Source organism: Pogonomyrmex barbatus, unplaced genomic scaffold (genome assembly GCF_055798465.1).
Source record: "Pogonomyrmex barbatus isolate J1 unplaced genomic scaffold, ASM5579846v1 scaffold7, whole genome shotgun sequence".
In the NCBI taxonomy this organism is placed as follows: Eukaryota; Metazoa; Arthropoda; class Insecta; order Hymenoptera; family Formicidae; genus Pogonomyrmex; species Pogonomyrmex barbatus.
In genome coordinates this window covers 7730813-7756187 of record NW_028297171.1, presented here as the reverse complement: position 1 = coordinate 7756187, position 25375 = coordinate 7730813, and the positions used below count along the sequence as shown (strand labels likewise).

At 48.1% G+C, this 25375-nt stretch overlaps 1 protein-coding gene across 6 annotated transcripts in view; it reads left to right on the top strand.

The window, feature by feature from the left end:
• LOC105433265 (protein groucho) overlaps nt 1-25375 on the top strand; it is a 69853-nt gene that overhangs the window by 13723 nt on the left and 30755 nt on the right. For 3 of the 6 annotated variants that reach the window (XM_089083402.1, XM_089083401.1, XM_089083399.1), the window contains exons 2-4: nt 3967-4064; nt 7864-7927; nt 13697-13741. In XM_089083402.1, the coding sequence (XP_088939528.1) occupies nt 3967-4064; nt 7864-7927; nt 13697-13741 (207 nt within the window). Of the gene's footprint in view, nt 1-3966; nt 4065-5851; nt 5916-7863; nt 7928-13696; nt 13742-25375 lie in introns of those variants that run through there. The other 3 variants (XM_089083403.1, XM_089083400.1, XM_089083404.1) reach the window with 3 other exon arrangements.

Here is a 25375-nt window from a genome sequence, read left to right as displayed (position 1 = left end):
TTCTCACGAGAGAGCCTCTAAGTAAAGCGGACGAGTGTGCGCGGCTACTAACTCTCGAGGCTGCCGTCTCTTTGATTAGTGGCGGTATATCGGGTGCTCGAATTGATACGTGCGATCCTTCGTTTTTTTTCGATATTGAGATATTTAGAAAAGACTAATAAAAATTTATTATTTTTTATAAATAAAATGGGTCAATAGTCAATTCTTTAATACACGGAAAAATTTTTGTTTGACAAATCTAAAGATTTGGCCAAATATCTGAAAATAATTTTGTCGAGCTACCAAAATATTTTTATAGGACGTTTAAATTTGTCGCTGAAATATCAAAAATTTCTGCGGTATTATTATCATATTTGAGCGTCCTATATAATAATTTTGATGGCACAAAATTCCTTTCAGATCTATATCTGACCAAATTTTTAGACACTTTAGCAAAATGATTCTTTTGACAAAGTGACATATCTAAATTTTAATGTTACGTAATTGGAGAAGGTGAATAAATTTGAAACGTTTGGATTTCCAAAAGCGCGATAAGCGGGACACGCAATGTCTAATCGCTCCAGGCATTTCCGTTTTGGACACGACCCTAATGTGGATACAATGCCCGTTTACCCGTAGCTCGAGATGAGCAAATGTTCTTGGCACTTGAGCGCGCGCGTGCCTCGTGTTTGGTTACGGACTTGATCACAGGCGGGGACACTGTAGAGAGCAGTTAACCTGTCCGATAATATGTGCCGATAATCAGGCATCTAGTGGATGACGGACAGCAGGATCGATGGAGCTAACGTAATTAGACGCAGCGATACGCGCCACTTAAACGTACTTGAGTGGCTGCAAACGCAACCGATTGGTCCAGTTGCTGTTTAGCGTTAGGACGTGTAACACACAGCGTGGCCGACTTGTCGTCTCTTCTCTTCTCTCCTAACTCCCCCCCTTCCCCTCCCGCCCTCTCTCGCTCCCCTCTTCTCATTCTCTCTCCCCCTTTGACGGGCGAAGAGACAGGGTGACCGTAAACAGGGTGACGTCGCCCATCGTCGGCTTTAATGAACGTCCACTGAGTGGCCTCCTCGCTCCATTGAGTTGTCCGCGGTAATACACTGCGAAACGGTAATCCGGTATCTGCCGGGATGTATTAAATGTCGCGCGCGAGACTCGAAAACTAATAAAAGCGCGATCGTGCCGATCGTTGCGCTTTAATGCCAATTCTTGTTCGTCGTTATCCGGCCCCGGCTATCGTTTTCACGGTGGGGAGGGGGAGGGGTTGTCGGGCCGATAACGCGCTATTTGAATACCGAGCGGCGCGTAGCCGCGCGCTATTGCGATGGCTCTCGATCGCGCGGAATAAAAAGCGCGGCGTGGAAAGAGGGGCCGAATGATGAGGGGGAGAGTGTGAGAGAGAGAGAGAGAGAGAGAGAGAGAGAGAAAGAGAGAGAGAGAGAGGAGGCTATCGGATAATTAAATCGGCCGCGGCACGTAAAGGACACTGATTGACGTGCGCGACGGCTACGTTCTCTCATTATTATTCGTCGAAACGACATAATTCGCGCGTTTCGCTTTTCGACGGACCGTGCAACGCTAAACGCGTCGCCCGGCCGATGGTGTGCGTTGCTTTCCCGTCTCGCTCGTCGACGCGAAAGGCCATCCACTATCGTCGTGCCATTCATTGAACGTTGAAACCGACGAGATATCTCAAGTTCGGGGAGGGAAAAAAAAAATTATCGCTTTGATTTTGACGTTTGTAATATCGGACACATTATTTTTCGGTATTTCCATATTTATTAGACATATGTGTTTCCGCCGTGTCGATAAGCATCGCTTATAATTACGGAGAGAGAGGTAGCTATTCCTCAAATATAAATCTGTTAAATCTGTTTTTACGACGGGCCGACATTCTCGTTGTATCGGTCTGTTAACGGATTTGTCGGAAAATGCCAAGCGGCACGTCGTTGTCTGACGTCTGCCATTCCGTTCCGTTCCACGGGCGAAAGCTGATAAATTAATTTTGGATTGACCGTCGTGACTTGTCGCATACAAATCGGATCAGCGATTCCGTTGCGATCAGCAACGTTTGCCAATTTGCATTAACTCCGCTCTTCCGTCCGTTAATACGGTAGACGAGAGAGAATCTACTCGTGTTACGTCGCATTTAAAAGTCACTTGCGAAAGACGAACGTACGTATATGCGTACACGTGTTTATGTACGTATTTTCGCAAATAACAAGCAGACGAGCGAGATGCCGCGACGATGTCTGGTACAACGCCCGCCGATCCCGGGCTTGAGTCGTTTAAAGATATTGCACGCCTGGCGCGCAAATCCTACGTGTAATTCGAACATACACGTGCGATAATGCGTGCGAAGAGAGAAGCCCTTCACGAAGCCGTGAAGATTAATAAAACACGTTGCGGCGGCTACGAGCAGCTACGAGAACTACCACGCGTTAAGATACATCTACTTACAACGTTTCCTTTGGAAGCTCGCTTTCTAACAAAATATGTTTTATATAAAAGATTCTAATACGACGACGATACGCAAATTTTAAAAAAGCTAGAAAATTTGAAGATGAGTAAATTACTTCGCGTTTGTATTCCTTGTTAATTTTAAATTTTCCTCACTTAAAAAAACTATTACTCGAACACAATTCTGCTGATTCTTCCGCTACGGAAAATCGCGTTGTATATTCCACGTACATTCTAAATTTTGCGACACCCCGTACGCGGGCTGGCTATTTCGCGCCACGTACGATCAATTAGCGCAATAACGCGTCCGAAAGTTGATCTTTATTTTACGAGTTTTGGCACGATTTTCATTATATGGGCTCGCGATCGCCGACGAAGTCGTTAGCGGCCGTCCGCACGAAAACGCCGCGATTCCGGTATTCCTCGACCGCCGCCGAAAAATCTAGATCGTACGACGCGGCGGAACGATCGAGGGAAAAGAGAGAGAGGGAGAGGGAGCTATATTCCGGCCTTTTACGAGGCCATAGTGGCATATCCGTTTTGCGGGGCACGACGTGCAAAACGATCGATAACACGCTCGTAACGTTATTACCAACAGGTATACGGAGACGGGTAGCACCGGTACTACCGGCAATAATGTGGCTTTTACGTTCGTGGACGCCGATACAGCAACCACCAAAATCAGCTGCGACGTTTGCTACAGCGTGTACCGCGTTGAAAAAACGGCGTACCTCGAAATATATCATAAAAATACATAATTGGTATAAATATAATGAAAGAAATAATATGACATTTGTAGCACGATGCCCTGATTTAAATTATTGTCTAGGATTATTTCTATTCTAGCAGTTTAAGTATAAAAGTTTAATTTTTGATAATAGCAATCACTAGTTTTAATGTGTTTGAATGCACGTACATAATTTCGAAATTTTTCTTTTTTAAATAACAATCTCTTTAATCATCGAGTTAACAAATTTAATGTTATTTTATATTTACATTTATTACATTTTATTTCGTATGTATAACGCGATGGTAAATGAAATTTGAATTACAAGATGAACAAATGGAAATTATTAAATCAATTAAACTTTGAGTCGGTTTATATTGTTATGATTATGTGTCGAGGTTTTCCCGAACAATTCGAAATATATTCGAAAATTATTATAGTGTGGAAAAGCCTTGCGAGTTTGAAAGAGGATCATAATTTGACAATAATTTCTACGATAGAAAAAAATTAACGGTTGATGGGAGAAACAGAGAAACTTATATTAAAATTTAAGATTTACCCCCGCATTAATCGTCGGGATGTAATGCGACTTTTTGTTATCGCGAAGCGTACATCTAAGTACAGACAGTATTTTTTTGCTCGACTTTGCGTATCGATTTCGAGTTGCAAGTTTGCGGAACAACGGAGTCTCTCGGAAATAAATCGGAGGGTCTTATGGGGACTTTAATGGCGTTAAGGGATTGCGGCGCATTGATACATTTAATGGCGTTTTTGTGTTGCAGGGTCCACCGCAGCCTGGGCAGCCGTTCAAATTTTCGGTAGGCGAGTCCTGCGATCGTATCAAGGAGGAATTCAATTTCTTGCAAGCTCAGTACCACAGGTATCTTTCTTTTTTTTTTTATTTACAATCTTATCCTCTTAAATTTTCAGTCAATTGAAGATGTACGGTGTTATCTTAATTACATTTAATACGAACGCGTGATTTATCATAAAAAGACTGTTAAAAAATAATCTGTTAATTAATCACGCGATTATTAAACGTACATCTCTATTGTCTGAAATCGCCAACGATGTGAATTTTTGTATACATTTTTTTTTCCTCCGGGTTAAAAATATTGTGTTCTGGTTACTGAAATAATAATAAAGTATCATATCGTGGAAATTGATATTGATATAACTTGTCCCAAAGCTTTTACGCGATCTCATTGATGTTTTTAGAACAATTGTCGGGTTTCCATTTCCTCGACGAAAATACATATTTTCCCGCGGATAGTTAAGCGTGATGTAAACTCCATTCAGCGGTCAATAGTTTGCCGAACGGAGTAAACGTTCGCGTCCGTGGACACCGCAGGGCCGTATCCGTTAGGCGCTCGTGCAAATACCGCGTGGGCGCGCACGCGAAACGCACTGACCGATGTACGGACCGATGTACGGACGTAGGCAGATAATTGTTTGTCCGACCGGAAGCTGTGCATACCGAAGTATGCGCATGGAGAAGGAGCGAAGACCCCTCGCGTTTGGATAGCGTGCCTGTGTGCGGCGCATACACGTGTCTGCGATCGAGGCAAAAAGGTCTTCTCAGAAATCGCGCATCGTGGCTCTTTGCCGAGATTCAGAAGCGGAAAACTCGCTGGCGCATTATTATTAGTTTCGTCTGTTATCGGGATTTACGTTTATCCCTTTCGTCGATACGTTAAACTCTCCGCGTTTTCCGGTTTGTGGAAAATGCATCCGATATCGTCCCCCTCCCCCCCCACCTTCCCTCCCTCTCTTCTTTTCACGAAGGTTAGATGTTGGAGGATGCAAGATGACGCAACGGGAAAAAAATAATTACAATAACGACGCCGCGTGTGTCCGAGCAAATAAAATATCTATGTCGCTTTAGAAAACAAACCGCGAGATGAGAAGCGACATTCATAAATTTCGCGGATCGAGATATTAATCACAAACGGAAAGGGAAAAACGCATCCGACCGCGTGAAACGGAGAGCTGTATCTCGGCCACGTGTAACAGGCGCGCGCATTCAAGCGCGCAACGTGATTTCCCGATAAATCGTCCCCCGGTAAATCGTTGGCACGGCGTCAATCTGAAATAATTAATCGACTTTCTGACCGTACGAGTATTGCCGTTTGCGTAACGAGAGTTATCGCTCGCGCGAGCGTGATCGTTAATACCGCGCTAATTTATCGCCTTATAGGTGAGATTACGCCGCGCGTATAGCGCGATTCGCCTTTCACGAATATTAAACGCCGCGTCGGGATTTACCGCGCGTGCATTTTATCTCACTTCCGCGAATTAAACCGAATTAAAGCCACTTGGCGTCCCGTTCGAGTCCCGTTCGAGTCCCGTTCGAGGTTTCTAAAGTTTCTCCTTTAAAAAAGAAAACCGCCTTCCCGAAAGAAGGAAATTTGAAGCCTTATTATCGCGTTCAACTCGATGACGAAATCGATGATAAAACTCCGTCTTTTACTCCGTTCGTTACAATTGAAGCTTTTACCGTTGTACCGTTGTCTCTTTATTTTCTCTCCTTCGCGATATATGGCGCGCGTTGTACGGCACGTTTTTAACTTAATGTCGCGACGAAGAACGACGAGCGGAGGGACAATGGCTCGGACGATTTCGAGGGCTGGTGGATATTAATGCTCTGTTCTTGTTCTTCTTACACAGCCTTAAATTGGAGTGCGAGAAACTGGCCAGTGAAAAAATAGAGATACAGAGGCATTACGTGATGGTAAGCCGGGAAAAAAGGTTGAAAACGTAGAAAGGGGCAGCGCGTTTACTCACCCATGTACACACTTACACACGCATACAAGGCCATACGAATCATCCTGCCCAGTTGTTCCCAGATTAAAATGCATTCGTTTTCGTCGCGCTCGAATTCGAGAGATATCGCCCGGTCGCGGTCGAGCTGTTTCAATTCTCGCGAAATAGCGAAGAACCTTAAAAGGGAGGGAAATTATTAAAAAACCAATTTGATTTTACTCGGAATGAATTTTCGATTTGCGTGATAGCATACACACGTATACGTGTACGTGTGTGCCTGTAACGCTTTTATTACACGTAGGAGTGCAATTAAAAGGAAAACGCTACGGATCTTCAAAGTAATGTCAGAAGTATAATTTCAGTTGGAGGTTGGTGGGGGTGGACGAGATGGAGGGGGGGGGGGAGAGAGAGAGAGAGAGAGAGAGAGAGAGAGAGAGAGAGAGAGAGAGAGAGAGAGAGAGCCAGGGAAATTATCGCGTCGCGAGAGACCCGCAAGTATTGACAGTCGCGCGCTCTGAAAATACTGGGGAACGCGGGGAGAAACACGAATCACAGGGGGAAAGAGAGAGAGAGAGAGACACACACACACACGACGCACCACCCCGCGTACTCGTTATCGTAGGTATACAGTCATGGAGCAACGGCAGCGGGCAACAGCAGCAGCAACAGCGGCGTCGGCGGGCGCGATGCACTCGAGCGTTACAGGCACATACGAACGCATTCATTTGCCGCGGTACAAGCGGTTTTGTCGGTCGCCGCCACCGCAAGATTATTTTTCTGCGCCCCCGGGGGCGCCGCGCGCTAAACAAAAATACAACGTGGGCTTGTCGTCGTTAAAAAAGTTATCGCCAGCCGCGGACGGGGCCTTTGTCCCCGACTCTGATGTCGCTGTCAGGTAATATGGTGGCCGACCAAGTGAATATTAATATGCGCTTTAACGCGTCGGGGAAAAGCGCGACGCGACGAGGATTAACTCTTAATGAACCTGCGCACTGCCGCGCCGATTCTCTCGTATTGATTTCATATTAACTTTCTTTCTGATCTAGGCAAAGTGCTCGAAAATACATTTTCCGACGACCTGCATTATGTTGTTTTTTTTTTCTTTCTTTCTTTCTTTCTTTCTTTCTTTCTTTTTTTTTTTTTTACAAAATAATTAATTATCGTTATACACGACGGTGAACAGTTTTGTTGTTTAATATTTAATACAACGACGAGCAGTACCTATCTAACGCGTCTGTGATTGTTTGCATTTGCATACGATTTCCTTGTTAATTGAACACGATGTAAATTCCACGAATGCGTTTTTATGAATTATTCGCTCGCAATCGCGACGCTTCCAATATTCTCCACGGTCCACTTGGTAAACGCGAAATCCACACACAACACATCTCCCCACATGTACACGTACACATGCACACACCCTCACGTACAATGGCCAGTATATAACAATTATTATCAATGTTTGTTGCGGCTGCACTAATTGTGTGTTTTTAATGGCTTGGCTGTGCACCATCCCTTCGCAATATCCCTCAATTTGGGGGCGTGATGGAAAGAACGAACCGATTCGGAAGGTTAAAAAAAAAAAAAACACGTGCGGAAAAATTCAGGATGGATTAACGAATTGAACGGCGCGTTTCGGGACATGCATCGCATCCCTCCGTGTTCGCCACGGAGCCTGAAGTCAGGGACCCCTCGACTCGTTGATCACTCGATAATTTCGTTTAACGGCGTTATTATTCTCTACTGTTGGCCAAATCGCGCCACACGAGACCCTCCCGGTCAATTGCGAAAGAGAAAGGCCCCCCTTCTCCCTCCCCCTCTCTTTATTTCGCCCCCCCTTCCCCACAGCTTTTGAATGTCGCCTGCACTTACTAATGTTTAGCTTACACGTGCGATTTCCTGCTTGTTCTGTCCAGTATTAAGTTGGAGCTGGAGAAACTCGCCCAGGAGAAGACGGAGATGCAGCGCCACTACGTCATGGTGAGTCCCACAGAAGCTTACAACAAAACCTATCGCAGAACCTATCGATAGCAGTCAGTCGTGATTAAAGGGTCAGATGACGCGACGCGCTCTCTTTTCGTCTCGCGTTTAAAGACGAATCCTCGCGAAAGAGTAATTTTTGTTTTTGCGCTCTCGACTGAAGTGTCACGGGATATTTCGCATATTAGCTCGCTCGTTAAATTTACGCCACGATACAATGCTGACGAAAAAAAAAAAAATACATCTCTATCGAAACGTAAATTTTATCTCGTGTACTTGGTTGCTCAATAACGTTTAAATCACGCTCTACAAAATTGGAGTACATATCCCTGGAAGTTCGATTTGTGATAAAAAAAATATTTGTCTTGCGGCGCAGGGGGATGACGGAATAATTTAAGGTCACATCCTGCACGTGCCGCGCGTTGCTTCTCCCCCCTCCCCCTCTCGCCGAACGCGACCCCTCTTCTGGTTTTGTTTTTCGGCTTTGTCCCGTGAGAGCACACGTAGACGCCGCGAGAGTCTCTCGGCTTACTTTCGCCGGTAGATCTTCGTTATCGCGATACACCGTCGGCCGCGTGTGTATGCATCTTCATTAAGGCGCGTGAAGCGTAAAGAGGTGCGCGCACCGCTTTCTTCACGGGGAGGTCGAAGGTCACGCCGAGAGTACCGGTTTTAATTTTACGTCAGTTGTACCGACGCGTCTCTCGATGGATCCGCATTCTTTCCGTCCATTTATCTCGAACGTGTCTTCACGCACGCGATACAACGCGGTGATTTCCAAGCCAAATCGCTTAGTATACTCGGGAAATCTTGGGTTTACATTTTTCTTTTCTTTTCTTTTTTTTTTATTTTTTTTTTAATTTTTTTTATTTATTTTTTTTTTTATCAACATCTTTTGGAACTGTAAATTAACCGCAAAGATATTTCTCGCTCCAAGTTGACGGCTCGATGTTTACTCGAGAAAATCTTGATAACGACGTGATACGCGATTCGCACGCCGTAAATTTGCCCGCCTGGCCCGCTCGTTCGTCGGCCAAAGCTCGCGAAGCGTGCATTATAGGCCGGCGATAATTTATAGACCGTAGTCCGCGCCCGGCCGATGCAAATAACTTCATATAAAATGCGCGGCGGTCGTTCTCGTGTGGACGTGACACTTCCGCCGATTCACGCCGGCACGAAGATTAATCGCGCGATCGTCTCACGTACATAGCGTGCACGTCGTACGAGAGCGCGCTTATCTCGCGTTCAGGTATGCGCTATCTCTCTCTCTCTCTCTCTCTCTCTCTCTCTCTCTGTCTCTCTGTCGGTCAATCGATCTTCGCGCTTCGCGCACCGATCCATTGTTCCACGCGTATGTACGTATCGATCGATCGATCGACCGATCGATCGACCTGCGACTCACGCATGTGACAGGTTTAAATGTACGTATCATACTTTATTCCACTTTCGTTTCGATGTGGCACGGAGGCGCTTATTGTTCTGCCAGTTGCGCGGTAACGAACGTCGGCGCGAAACATAGCGAAACCACGGAATGCACTTAATCAAATTTCGATCGGCGAGCACGAAAGCATATTTATTGCGCTATCGTCCTATCGCGCCGTTTTATCATTGATGATTGATTACCGACGTAACAAGAATTTATCGTAGTATCGGGTTTAGGTCGGCGTGTTAGCAACAGGTACTCGCGTCTCTCGGCTAAACACGTCCGTTCGCATCGAGCGAGTCATTGATTCCTGCGCGGGTACAATCGTAGCGCGCGCGCGCGCGCGCGGAGTCCGTCCTACAGATGCTTTGTCGCCCTCATATCGCTCGATGAATTGCAAGCACCGAATAAAGTATCGCGCTCGCGTTGTCACGTCAGCACGACCCGCTACGATAATCGCCGTAGTTTGCTTTCCCGCCGTAGCCGAGGAAACGCTATCGTTCTCTTCCGCTGAATTACGGACGGCTCTCCCACCGCGTTCCATCCATTGTCGCGAGGACGATAATCCTCGGGAATATCTCGGAACATCGGTGGAATATTGTACGTGTAGAGTACCCGGTCTCCTCTCAAATTTTCCACGTGATGTCGCGAGGCAGCGTTTACTGGCAGCCAGTCGGCGAACCTCCCGGGACTCGTTATCGATGGAGGCCATCGCGTTAATACGGCCGTGTTCGTGCGAGCCGTTGGATTCCCGTCGTTATACGTCCGCGGATACGAGTGTTGTACGGCCTCGGCCACGCGGGACGGTTACGTCTTTACGACTCTTTCATGTAATTGTCGAGCTCGTGAACTTTTACGAGCGCGCGAACCGCGGGAGCATGGCGGGAGGGCGGCCAGGCCGCGAGAAGCAGCACTTCGTTTCGCGAATACGCCACTCGATACGTTCGGCGCGAATGCACGGTGTGCTCTGCCTCGTGTTCTCGTGTTGAGAATCGAACACGCTAACCGCGCCCCGATACTCCGTGCCGTGGTCGAGCGAGGTTCTAAAACGTTTCTATTAGATATACGAAAGTAAGTGTTGGGAGAATATTAAGAATCGATCCTCGCCCGAGAAAATTAATTTCCGTGGGCGATATACGTCGAGGCGCGATTTGCCGAGTCATTTCGTAGCGATGGAGTATAACATGAGCGTAAACGGCAAACTCGTATATGCACACAGGTAGGCCACGTTCTCGATTAAGCCGCGATTCAACCGCGGAGTAACGAGGACTGTGCTGAGAACGAAATTTGCAAATCGTACACGATCCGAGCCGAAGAGGAGACATTGTCGTCGCCTAAAGAGCACGCTCGTAACAGCCGCGATTTTCATTAGAAGATGAAAAGCATAGATAAGAGCTTCTCTTTCTCTTTCCATGAGAAGGAACGAGCCACGTTCGTACGTTTGTAGGTAGATCATGATCGATATCACTTGGCTGCTCGTGAATTGAAAGGAGATTGCGCTATCCTAGAGTCATTTTCGCGATTCAATCGGTCACGATTAGGAGGCGAGAGTATCCACGGAGTAAATTTTCAGCTAATAATTCAAGCCGAATCTCCTTCCCGACGCAGTGCTTTTCGAATGAGAGAGAATTTTATATGGATAAAAGGCACGATTTATTCTCCGACTTGGAGAAAAGACGGGAGGATAGAGATCTCTCTCGAAAGCACGAAATGTTTTTCTCTGAATTTTTGATAGAAAAAGATTGTGTTTGAGAGATAATGGAAAATATAAAAAAATATATAAATATAAAATATAAAATATAAAATATAACAAAGAGAAATAAAAAATATTTATATGTGTGATATTTCTATGTTATTTATATGTTGAAATATTTCTGATAATCACTGTATCGAGTTTACGCGGCTTAATTTCATTATCATAACCGACTGTCGGTGTTCCTTCATTCGTATTAGACATCTCGACCGCGAGAGTGGCGTTTTCAGTCTCGTGATAATTAAGATCCTGATCTCCCGTCTCCGCGACGACCTCTCTCTACCTCGGTGAAGTCTATTAATTAAAGACCAATTGCTTCGTTGGGACGATCTCCGGCGGCGAGACGATTTCCGTGTATACAGTTCTTAACTATCTTTCTCTTTCTGTTCGCTCGAAATGCATGGAGACGAGAATAAATCTTCTGCCGAGCTATATTTTAGATTATTAAATTAAAAAAGAAAATGATTTGTAATTAATTTTCTAATAAATGATGGAAAAACGTCATGATGAAACGCAGAAATAGTATTAGTAAATTTTTAATTGCTTTTCTTTTTTTTTTTTGTTATCGACATTTTAATAAAGTCGATGTATTTAAACATAATTACGTTTCGCTACACGCTAACATAAGCTACGAGCTTTCAGCGAAATTATTATTTTCGCAAGAACAGGACCGATTGAAATATACATTTCGCGATTTATTGATAATGCTCGCGAGCGCGAATGTAATAAAAATATGGGCGGATTAATTTATATTTAAAAGCAGAGCGTGCGCGCGGGACCAAATTTCTACATTTATATTTTCTATATATACACATTGTAGCGCTTGCAATTTACAAAATAATCGTAATTTCGAAGATAAACCGCGCCGAATGAATATCGAATTATTAAAACAAACGGGTTTAATTAATCGCGGCCTGTCCGAAGCAGGTTTGTAAAATATTCATCCAGACGAATTTGCCCACGTTTGAAGTATTAACGGTAATTCTACCGCATTGCGAAATAAATATCACCGGTGTCGCGAAAATCGTAACGTCGAGAATACTGCGTTCGAGAGGTTCGCGAGACCGTTTTCTTCGACCGACGTCTCGCCGTCTATCGAGCGTTTATTACGTTACGCTCCTCTCATATATGCGAGAAAAACTCTAAACCGACTGTCGTAGCCGCACCGATATATTAAAACGTGGTTTAGTACGCTCTTTACGACCACCGGGCAATAAAGTCCGTTTCACAACGGTCGTTGATTCCACCGGGAATAATGTGGCGACTATATTCAAGACGCTCGTTAAAACTCGTCAACTGCCGGATTTTCCTCTCTTTTCCTCTCTGTCGATCGTCATTATCGTACCTCTCTCTCTCTCTCTCTCTCTCTCTCTCTCTCTCTCTCTCTCTCTCTCATCGCGTGCTGGTATCGCGTCGATGTACGCGGAATACGCGTTTGCAATGAACGGAGAATGTTTCGAGCTACTGCCACTGGCGACTGTTACGTTAAACGCGTAAATGTTATTTCGTCACGAGAATCTTTACGATCGGAAATCTCGCGCGAAATGAGAACCACTGTTCGGTGAGCGAATTAGTTAAAGCCAGTCCCGGCTGAATCTTGTACACACGATGTAGAAACGATGTTACGAGAAACCGGTCTTTGCTCGACACGAACACGCACACGTGCACTCGGTGTGTGTGTGTGTGTGTGTGTGTGCGCGCGCGCGCGCGCGCGCGTATACAAGTCTTTTCTCCCTCTTGGGGAGAGAAGGAAGAGCGAGAGAGGGCTGTGCTCCTTTCTCATCCTCGTCTTCGTTTTTCTCATTTTCTCGACGCGCTTATCCCTCTTACCGACTGACTGCGGTCTCGCATTACGGCTCAATTTGGTCCGCTTTTCGTAATCTCGTAATCTCATTTGATCGATATAATCTCAACTCCGCAATCGCGAAGCACAGGGCCCTTAAGGAGGAGGCGGCTCTTCCCGCAGCCGTCATTACGGATTCAAGCGGCATCTTGGTTTGCGAAACTCGATAATTCAATTAATCTCACCGAGTGGCTTTGCGTTTTATTCGAAGGCGATATTTATATGCCAATTTCGATTATTATTTACGCTCGGCTCGTTACGCGCAGCAAAAGTAACGCGCCGAATAGAATTATCGGCGGATCTTTTCGTCGTCGATGAGAGATGAAGTGTCACTCGGATGTTCATCCTTCACGCGCACATGGAGAAAAACACCTGTCCGCGGCATCGCACATTCGTGGCGTAAATTTATTTCCGAATTTCTTTATCCTCCCTGAGAGAGAATAAACAGAGAAATTTTACGCGCTGACGTCTTCGGGATAGGATAAAATGACAAAGCCGTAACGTATATGCGTAAATTGGATTTCGTGTGAGCAACCTTCCGGCAAAGTTCAGCTTTTGCATGAGAAAGTCGGCGTTACGCAGCTAGTTCACGCACGCATCACCTTACGCTTAACGTCGACGTGGCTTCATTAACGGAACACATATAACGATGTAGCTATGCAGTACACTTACGCTTACACTAATTTCGTATTAATACCGTAATTTATACGATTACGTGATCTAATCCCTCTGTTTCATTTACTTTTGCAGTATTACGAGATGTCGTACGGGCTTAATGTGGAGATGCACAAACAGGTAAGAGAGTTTCTCAGTTTAGCTTACATTATTTAAAGTACCTTGAAAATACGCGGTAAAGCGCGATATCGTCATGATCGATACGCGATGTCAGTCGGCGGTGATTTATTAATCGCCCGGTTGGCACGTTGCGCGCAGCGTTGGGCTTTAATCCAAAATTAAAGGGCCGAACACGAGGAGAAAGCCCCGATTACGGGGTGTTTGCGACCTTCCGGGATCTTAGCTATTGAATAAATATGTAAACAAGGTAATAACATGCAAATAGCAGCGCGGCCGGGGTTCCCGCGCGTTGCCTCTCGCGCAAAACCTTTTTGCGCTATGAAAAAAGCAACCTAACTCGACTTTCAGACTTTTATTAAGAACTACCGAGATTACTGTGCTTTCAGAAAGCACTCGGAGCGAATCGCGAAGCTTTTTACTTCTTTCCGCATTGCACGTACAAATCAAATAATACTCATATTCTTTCTTTTTTTTCTCTCTCTTACCGCGCGGAAATTGTCCGCCGTATTATTTTTAAACAAAGATTCGTTTAAACGAAAATACCGTCGAAAATGTCGATCGCGTGTTATTTTTAAACAAGGATCCGTTTCGAGAATCTCCATTACAAAGATTTCGTAATCAAGCTCCTTTTGCATCGTACATCCATATTCATCGTACGGCCAATTTGAATTTTTTTATTTTCTCGCACGCGCATCCATTGACGGCAAACCATCGCGAAGCATTGATTTCATCTTCTTTCGAAGCGATCCCTATTTCCCTCTTTTTTTTTTTTTTTTTTTTACGACGAGAGAAAGGTGGTGCCCACAGTCGAATAATTTAAAGTCGACGAGATTCGCAAAGAAAGAGGAGAGACGCGTTAATCGATCGGCAGCGAAACTCCCATCTCTTAATTACAGGACGCGTCTCTCCGAACGAAGTCACAAACGCCCCTCGGGCAATCTTATATATAAATCTCAATCGGAGAATCGCATATTTCTTGCCGTTGTTATGCCGCGGAATGGATTTTCGATTCGCCGCCGTTCGTGGAAGGTCTTAAGAAATAGTCTCGTTTTGAAACCGACGTACAAGTGAATTCGTCGAATTATCGACAAGCCGGGCGATATTGACGACGTAGCTCCCGACGAAGTGTCCTAGAGACGGCATTCTGTACACGCTATCGAACAAGAAGAATCTCGATCGCAAATTCCGTAGAATAAATCCCTCCGATCCCTCCTCTCTTTCTTCGCCTACTTCGATATTCTCGCCCCTCATTGACGCTCCTCCATAATCTATCTTGGGCGTGGGCGTGCAGCGACGAGTAATGCTCACGTTTATTGAATATTTAGCAGCTGAGCCCGTTATTTCCCTCACCCTCCCCCGCCCCCCCCCCCGTCCCCGCCCGGCCGCCTTTGTGTGTCCGCCGCCTATTCTTTCCGCCTCCTCTTCTTTTTCCGGCGGGATGCGTCCTTCAAATCATGAATAAGACTTCGTGTCGGCTTCACGATAGGGTCTGCACAAGGCCGGTAGCAACGCAAGTCAGGTAACAGAGGTTGCTTATTCCCTTTCCGAGCGGTTATTCAACCGAGCGATGGTGTCGCGTTTGCAAGTATCTTGGATGTGACGTGACTGGGGAGATCGAACGGCAATTACGCGAAAAAGTACTTGTCTAGATGACGACGATTAAATTATTAATTCGATGTTTTTTTGTTTATGATGTCACGTTATTTGTTTAAAAATTGAATAAGGGTAATATCTGGAAAAAGTATTTGCACGTAAAGAGGAAGTAAGGAGGAAGGAGAAGTATATTCTCGGAGACCGAAACAGACCGATTTTTCTGTACGAAACGTCTGGTTATGGTCGAAACGTGGATTTCCGCCCGTGAGTCTTGCAGAAAAGTTATTAAGGTTGAATGAAGAGCACATAACTCTTTCAAGACTCCCTCCATGAGAACACGAGGACATTCGTGCGCTACGTGGGGAGGAAGAGGCCACGAGATACATACCGTGTGAAATGTGGTATCGGAGCGATGGAATATAAATTCCGATAGGAAATCGCAATACGATCGTGTCGTATCCGCCGTTTTATGTCCCCGATATCCTCGAGATAAGCACTCGAGGCGGCACTCTGAAATACGAGACGTGACGGTCTCGGCGCACTTTTCTGGATCGGAATGACGATTATTATCTGCTGTCACTTTTAATTCGGTTACGATTTATCGCTTCTGGTAACCGGTCAGCGGGGGGATTTATTATTATCGGCCGGGCATTATCGCGCCCGCGATTTACACACACACGCGCGCGCGCGCACACACCGTATACACGATCCGCTCGTATCCGGTATCTCATATTTATAAAATCGAAATGCCGTGCTGCCGCCACCTCGTCGACACGCTCGCCTCTACCATCGCGGTATTCGCGATTAATGGCCAGCCCGTGCGTTTATGACGAGGCCGGCACGGGCGTTGTCGCGTCCGCGCGAGCGCGCGATGGGAATAAAACGAGAGAAAAAGCGCAGAGTGCGAGAATGAATTAACGGATCCGGCGATGCGAAAGAGCAAAATATCGCGAACGCTCGGGAATTATCGGGTGTTACATTAACGCCGACGACGACCGGTTCGGCAAGTGTTGTCCACGCACGGAGCGAACGCGTCCCTCCCGTTTTCCCTCCTCCCGCTCCTCCTCCTCCTCCTCCTCTTCCTCCTCCTCCTCTTCCTCCTCCTCCTCCTCCTCCTCCTCCTCCTCCTCCTCCTCCTCCTCTCGCCGCCTGGAGGTTATTAACGTCGCTAATTCTCGGCAATTACTGTCATCATCGTCAGTCGTCTCTGACCACAACCGAGCTGTTACGTTTTCCTGTTACACCTGTACGATAATCATTGTCAGCCGGAATCACGCTTGCCGGATAGTTTATGGATATATCGCGCGGTTATATAAATGCCCACGTTGATCGGACAGTTCTTTGATCGACCGTATAATACGTCAATTAATAAGGCAAATCGGTGCCGTTATTCATTTAATATTGAATTATTATGGGTTACTTGGCAATTATCGATTTTTCGAGAGATCAATGTCGAGAGTTCGCAAAAAACGTTATATATCGTATCGACGTCGGACGTAATCTTTCGCGATCTCGATCGCGAAGAATCTTCCTCCCGCGAGGCCGATTTCAAGAATCGCGAATGTTGCGTTGCGCGATGGGTGGCATTGTTTGATTTTGACCCGTACATCGTCGTACATCGTCGGCCAATGACCACGCGGTCGCGCGCGTTCCCCACGTTTTTATTTGCAGGAAGCGATGCGTATTGTAAACGTTTTCAGGCATTACTCTCGATTTTACTAACGCTATTACCGGCGATTCCGCAGCTGCGCACGTACGTGTCGGGGCAGTCGGAAAATTCACGCATGAAAAGTATGGGCGACCACCACGAGTGATTCGATTTCGTTGTTTTGTTCGATTCGCTGGTTTCGCTCCCCCTCGCTCGCGCACTCCATCCCCCCTGGCGCTTGTCTCCCCCGGTTGTCTCTCCATATCCATCCCATATACAGTACGCTCATTATTCATTTATCGGTTTAACGAGCACGTCCGCGATAAAGCGTCGCGAAATATCGATATCGGATGGTCAATACCCGCTTGGCTCGCGCTCGGTCCCTTGTTTGGCGCGTGCTCCACCTTTCGGAAAAACAAAAGATCGGCCGATTGCGATTTTCGCGCGGCGGCGTATCCGCTATCCACGCTTTCCGCTCGTTATCGGGATAACGAGACGACAATCGAGGAAATCGTCAAACGATTTTCAGAACAAACGAAACGTTCAGCGTTTCGTAAAATTGTAGTACGCTTCCATATATTTTATCGAGAGCGTTAGGCGTCGCGTCTGGGAAAAAAAATACACGACGCTCGAGGAATCTCGTTGGGCGCTTCATGAATAACTTCTCAAAAGCGTCCGGTACGCCGTCATCCCTTGCTTGGAAAAGAGAGAGAGAGAGAGAGAGAGAGAGAGAGAGAGAGAGGGGGGGGGAAGAGAAAGAGAGAGGAAGAGGGAGAGAAAGAGAGAGAGAGACTGCGCGAAATGTGTGCGCAGTCGCCGCTTTTTTTCCCGTTTTTATTGTGTCTGCAGTGCCACTGGTTTGATCGGTCGGGCCGCGCCAGGTGGAGGCGGAGGAGCAGATGGTGATTGAGAGGGAAGCGGGCGAGGCGGGAGAGCGGGGGACAAGGGGAGGAAAAGGGAGAACGCGCGCGCGGCGGGGGTGGGTCGTGGGCAGAAGGGAGAAAAAAGAGGGCGAGTCCGCCAGGCCGTTGCAACGAGCGGAGGAACGAATGGGACGTTGGTGTTAGGCGAGGGGGAAAGGGGGATAGAAGGGGGGGTGCACGCCGGAAGGGGGGAACCGCCGGGAGCAGCCGCCGTCGGGGGTGGGTTGGGTGGTGGTTGGGTGGCGGTGGTTGACGGTGGGGACGCATTGGTGGTGGCTTGGCGTTGGTTCGGAGGGGGGGAGGGGAGGGGGGGAGGCGGGAAAAAGCGAAGAGCAAAATTTGCTATCGGAAAAATCGAGCTCTCCACGCCACCGCCGTCGACCTCTCCACACGCTGTGTGCTCCTCTCGCTTTTTCTCCCTCGACCTCGCCCAACCACGAGTCGCGATCCCTTCCGACCTCACCGCCAATCCCCCCGGGAGTCTCCGGCGAGAGGTGTATACGTCGCGTCGGTGTGAGTTTGACACGCGTTCGTGTGTGCCGTGTGCGGCTTGGCGAAGAACGGCTCGCAATATGTGCACAATAAAATATACACAGAAATGTCTACTCTCGCTCGCGCACTCGTGTCTACGTTACCTCCTTTTCTCAGTGTCGCGAGAACGCGCATCCGCCCAGGAAGTATACACGTGCACGCGCACGTACACGCGTGCACGTACATAGGTATACGCCGGCTGGGTGTGCTTTCAGCGCAGGAATCCGCGATATCGACGGGGGTTCCATGTACCCGATACACGTCCTCCGTGCTCGCGATCTCTCAACACGATAAGTTCCTTCAACCGGTATTGCGGGGTCGGATCCTTTTTCTCTTTTCCCTCCGCGCGCACAATACGTGCACCTTTTTCGCCCCGCGGATAAGAAGGATGTTGCTCGGAGGATGTCGCGATTCGCGGATGGTTTTATCCGCGGCAAATGGGCTTCGCCCGGCGCAAAAGTGTCACACGAATCGAATCACGTCCTTTCTCTTCACCAACGGGAAGCGACACTACCGAGTAACTTATTTCGACCACGAAGTGGTCCGGTCTGATCCGCCTTGTCGAAAATAGAATTTTATCTCTCGTGTACAGTGCAAATTTAGATTTCGACGATGCCGTCTTCTCTTCCTTCCCGATTGTATATGCGACTTTAATCGTTGTTAAACAACTCGCCTACGCGATACGAAGGATTCACGCGAAAATTCGCGTGCGTAACGTCTTGGTAACGTCTGAAGTTGGAGCGTACAAGCGCAAGTACACGATACGCTACCGCGGGCGATCATGAATTTTTATCAATCCTTTCCCCCTTGCTCGTTTCACGCTTATGTCGGATTCAAGGTTCTAGGAGCTCGAGCGAAACACGAGGAGAATATGTTTAATTCTCGCGCGTCGCCGAACGAGTAACTTAAATTCCTCGCAGTAAAACCCGCGGCCCCGCAGGGGAATAGCCGGACTGTTTAACACGGAGGGTTTAAGGGGATTCTCGTCTTCGAGGAAAGGAGAGAGAGGAGAGAGAGAGAGAGACACACTACCGAGGCCTCTCGCGGGATTTCAGATCCCCGTAGACACTCTCGCGGCACCTCCTTCCCTCATTCTCCCGCCGATGGGGAAGGCGTAACTACCTACTACTAGCTCTGAGATATGTGTCGGTAGCGGCGGGTCGAGATCGCTTTTATCACTCGTACATCTTTTACGACTGATCCCCTCCTCCCACTCATCTCGCCACTCTCTTCTTCTCGCGTCTTCCTCGCGTCTACCGCGGCACGTTTTCCATGCCCTCGCCCGTTGTAAGCGCCCGTATTTAAACCGCGAGTCGTAAAGTTTGCCCGGCGCGTGTATATCGCGTTGTGTGCAGGTGCGGCGCGATGGGTGGTCCGAGGAAAGGGGGACGTGGCTCGCCTCCATTATCATCGTTTTGCTACTTTTAGAAGTTTATCCTCCAGACAGTCGTTATCTTTATTTAGGCATGGACGCGTAATAAGACCTGCATTTTTTTTACATCGCTGCGCGCAGCTCGACTACGCAGCGGTTGATTACGCGCATTGAAAGACTGTAAATCTCCTTATTTGCCAACGAAATAAATTATAACGAAGTCAAACATGTTTGGCAATCAAATATGTTTGATAATTAAACATGTTTGGTAATTAAACACGTTTGTTATTTACGTGCACGTTCTTGATATCGTCCCGGGAGGTAAACGTGAATGCATGCGAGATAAGAAGTTTCACTGGCCGACGTTGGCTCACACAAAAGGAGCGTATCGGTGTGCGAATCTAATTTGCGCCCGGGGATATAGATTGGCGACGTTACACTTCCTTGCGAGTATGTTTACGTGCTCGCCCTATAGTTGAAGCGGCACAGCTCCCGAACTCTCCCTCCGTCGGCTTTATGCAGCCCCCTGGTACTTTTATCGACGTCTGGGCGTTAGCATTATGCCAGCTATCAACGAGAGGGTGGAACGAACACCCTCGAGCCCCGACACCCTCTTGTGCTAGGGGTGTCGTTAAGAGATCGCTCCCTTTGCCTGCTTTACTATACTTTATGTACCTATACATATACATATACATATATATATATATATATATATATATCGCGTTACTTTCCCGTTTTCGTGCCATGCTCTTCTCGACGAGCTTAGAGCGTCGGGGAAAAATGGATGATAAACGTCATTAAGTCTGCGATTTTCATCTCACCCCGGCAAATTATCTCGTGTAACAATTTCAACCCTAATGGAAGAAATAATTTAATTTCTCGGCGGACGTAGATGTATATTCGACGTTCATTTCACGGACTCGGCGCTGATTTCAGAGTTAAAATTTCGGATTCGTCTGCTTACTACACAAGATTTATCCGCTTGGATACATAGCGCGCTCTATCTCTACGTAGTTTATTCATTCACCCTCGCGGTGTTTACGGCGCGGCCGCGTTAAACCGCGCGATTTTGGTATCTCTCGTAGCGCGGAAAGAGAGCTCGGTAGGGGCATGAGAGGGGTGGCATAAAGGAAACTGGCGCGGTTAATCGCCGTATCATATGACTGAGTAATTGAGTCTGCGAATTGCCGGAGGCAGGTTCCACCGAGCTCCGCTCGGTCTTCATCTTGCAATTAGCGTTAAGTTAATTGTACTTCCTGCGCGAGCTAACCCCATGGTCGGACGGCCAATGGGCGGGGAAGGAAGGAAGGAAGGAAGGAAGGTAGGTAGGTAGGTCTTGTTTTCCCCGGCATTCGCCGTACTGGAGAATTACGAGGGTCGCTCGGCGATAATTTTCTTGGTGTTTCGGTGGGTGTGCCAGGGGCGGTCGTAAAGTCAAGTCGGTAATGCGGATTGCCGTCGACGTCGTCGTCGTCGTCGTCGTCGTCATCGTCGTCGTCGTCATCGTCGTCGTCGTCGTCGTCGTAGTCGTAGTCGTTGTAGTCGTTGTTGACGATGCACTCGAGGCTCGAGGCGCCCAAGCGTCACGGAAGAGAAGTGCCAAGACACTGGCTGGTGGAATGAAGAGGAGGAGGCGCGGACGCGCGCGCGCGAGGCAAAGGGGGACTCTTAACGAGGCGTCTTAACGGCGTCCGCAGGGTAGGGCGAGATCCTGCTCGCTGCCACGGCACTAATTTGCTCGCTTTGCGCCGCGACGGATGTCATTCAGTCCCGTTCTCGACTCCACGTTGATTACCGCAGTCGCATTTACGTTTCGTAACGGAGCGTCATGTGTATATGCATTGGAGCGGAGGATCGTTCGCACGATTCGATCGTAAATGAAATATTGTAAACGTAGATTTCATTTGCGCATCGCGTTGTTCCGTATTTACCGAGAGTAGAGAATAACGCGAAAATCGGGACTGTCGATGAAGCTAATAATCGCGAAGCCGAAGACACGGCCGGTGAATCGATCGGTTCAATGAACGAGAAGATACGCTCACCTCGAAATACACTTCGTATCAATAATAGCTAACCGTTAGAGAGGGCACTGTACACACAGCGAGATTCGTACTCGAAAGGGTGGAGAGTAGGAGGTCGGTCGGCCTCGGCGGCTAGTCCGTTAATGTTTAGCGCAATCAGCGATAATGGCGGTCTATGGCGCGTTTAATCAAGGCAGTAGCCCGTTGCGGCTTGCGGTTCGAAAGCGGACTGCCCCTCGGCAGGGTGCAAAGGAAAGGGTCAGCGGCGTCGGAGGGTGAGAGGGAGATGGGGGAGGAAGAGAGAAGTGTACCGGCGATAGAGCGGAGAGGATAGGACATATCAGGTGGGCTTAGTGGTCTTTGCCGGCCCCACATCGCTTCGACCAGAGAGTGACCACCGTATATATACGTGCACAGAGCCACACGAATGCGTTGCTGCGGTTGGGATTATCAACTGCGCCTCGTTTTCGCCTCTCTCTCTCTCTCTCTCTCTCTCTCTCTCTCTCTCTCTTTTTCTCTCTTTTTCTCGCGGTTTTCCTCCGCGGCGTAAGATTCGCCGCGGGCAAACGCCAGAACGAATCCCCAACGCGATAACATTTGCGCGAAGGCTTAATTCGAATTTTAAATATCGAACGATAGCGTCATCTATTATAGACCGATTTTCGCATAAAATGTTTCGCGTGCTAGCGACGCGACGTAATAAAGACCGTCGTTTACCGCAATCGCGCAATCGCTCGATAACACGCTCCTGTCAAGACGTTCTCTCGAGGCAGCTTCTGCCGCAATCACCCGATGGCTCTCAGCATCCTTCTAACAGCTCGGTCGTACATTCCTCTTAATAGCTGAGTCAAGGTTCACCGCTGTTATTGGCCGCTGCCTACCGACGCTATCGCGCGACTCGTGTTGCGCGCGCGTTCGTACGCGAGAGAAGGTTGTTCTACACGTTTAATATCTTGAGTGCCGCTAATTTGCCGACCATAACCCACTGACACTCGCTGATCGATCGCTCTGCCAAGCCACTCGTTGCCGCCGTCTGCCACCGCGCGAGCGGCGTGTCACGCGCGAAAGGGGTGAGCGCTGAGAAGTCAGATAATTAGAAACGCGAGAAGAGTAATAGAGAGGCTTTTCCCAGCTCGCTCTCGCACGCAAACCCACCGTAAATTTCCGCATTCTCTGTAAATATTCGTTTTTACGCCACGTGGGGAACGGGCAGAGTGGCGATGGTAAGTGTAAGTGGTGGGTAAACCACTCTCGCGCGGTTACTTCGTTATTCCGTGAATCGTTGAAGGATCGAGGATCCCCGTGCCAGCCTCTCCCACGTCTCTGGAACGTGTCTGAAAACGACTCCGACCACCCGGTAGATCCTTGGTATCGCGCGGGATCAGGACACTCTCGAAGAGCAGCAGGGGCGAGTGGAGAGGGGAACGAGAAGGATGGATGGAAGCTCGAGTGCTGAGACAGCACTCCGACGTTCAAACATCCAAACATCTCGATCTTTCGGGGTCGGGCCGTCTGTGTCAGGTCTCCGCCTTGCCGAGCTGCTGCTGCTTCTGCTGCGACTCGAGTACCCACTTATCCTTCTCTCCAACGAGTCCCCCCTTCCCATCCCTTTCTTCGTTCCTCCTCGTCGGTCGGGAGATCTCTAGCCAGAACCCGAGGTTCCTTTCCGTTCTCACTCTTGTGCTCTCTCTCTCTCTCTCTCTCTCTCTCTCTCTCTCTTCCTCTCTCTCTCTCTCTCTTCCTCCCCATCTCTTTGGTATCCCGGCATTTCTAGCGCAACGATGTAGCTGGTGACGGCAATACCGACTGCTAGTGGCAACAACGACTTCTCTCTCTCGGGTCACATACACGCATACATACATACATACATACATACATACACACACACACACACATTTTGCACTACGCTTCATGTTCATGTTTCACGTACGCCTCGTACACACGAGCTGTGGATGTTCTCTGAATTGCGGCTACTACCAAGTCACCCCTCGCTGCTCTCGTTGTGCGACCACGACGAACCTCGAATTGATTGTAGCCTGTTTACTCTCGAACGTTCGCGCGCACAATATTCTCCCTCTCGGTCCTCCTTCGCTGTCTCGTCGATTGCCCTCTGTTTTCGGAGATTGGCCTGAGTTATGGTTCGAGCAGGACCGTCTGTCCGTGCAACCTTCCGAATTCCGTGCACGACAATCCTATCGCGGATCATGGAAATGTATTTTCGAATTTTGCGATCTGACCAAAGTTAAATAAATCTAGCTGAATTAAATCGAAAACTCTTGCCGTGAGAAAAATTGAATTCCGTTAAATTGTACTAGATTTATCACGGCGCGGACAATTGTTGTTACAGTACGTTGAAGCACACGATCGAAGCCGGGAACCGCATCATCGCGACAGGCAATTGTACCCTTCAACTCGCGGTGCAACAACCGCCAACACACTGTACAACTAGTGTATCATCGTCATTCGTAACCCGTTCGTTCCGATAACCCGTTTAACGGCGATTCGAGTTATTCGAGTTGGCCAGTTGGCCATTTTGCGCGACACCGTGATTTTCTCTCTCCCCACCGTCTCTCTCTTTCTCTCTCTCTCTCTCTCTCTCCTTTTTTAAATTCACGAACGAGATCATGCGTGCCGCATCGCGTTGCAGAGCGGCGTGTTCAGCAACGTCGAGAGACGTGCGAAGCGTATAAAATTTCATCGCGGTCTCTCGGGCGCGTTCACCGCGGAAAATTAACCGAATGAAAATGGCGAGCTCCAATATTTACAAGCAATTTCAGGCGTTGCTGCTCTGCGGCCGCTCCGCGGCGCGTTTCCCTTCGTGCTCGCTCGCGCGTTTTGCTCACGCGACTCACGGATAAATATCGTGTTTGTCACGCGTGACACGGGAATCGCCGCTGGAAATGGCGTTACGAGCGATTTTTTCCTTCGCTCTCTTTTTCACCTTTTTTGCAACTTGACGCGTACGAGCGATTCCGCTCCCGTTCTAATCGACTCCGCGATTACGAAACGGCCGGTATTTTCGACACCCTCTCGCGCGGATACGATCCGCGGGGGAGGGGATGGTTACGTACTAACGGATAAACGACGAGATACGCTGCACTCTCTCACTTTGCCCCTCCTATCAAATCTCCGCTGTTATCAACGTTTGACCTATTTGTCAGTCAGCTTCGTGCATCGCCGTCGACAATACGGACGCGCGCGCGATGGATGGAACAAAAGACAGGGCGCATTATCGATTCTTTTCACGTCGTCGCGCGACGAACGCGGCGGAAGGAGATTCCCTTCCCCCCCCCCCCCGATGCCGTCGGTGGATACGTTGTCTGTTTCGCGACACGATGAAAACTAGCTGACGAGAGTCGATTGGACGCGACGCGACGGGATGCGACGTGACGCTATAGCCGAGACGGAAAATTGATTTAATCTAACTTTCGGTGTAACAGGACCAGTGTAACGATTTGAAATAACGGCGGACAGCGAGCTTTCGGCTCTCTTCCTAGTATACCTTAACGGACGCTTTATCCGTGTCTCGCTCTCCCTCTTCCGCCT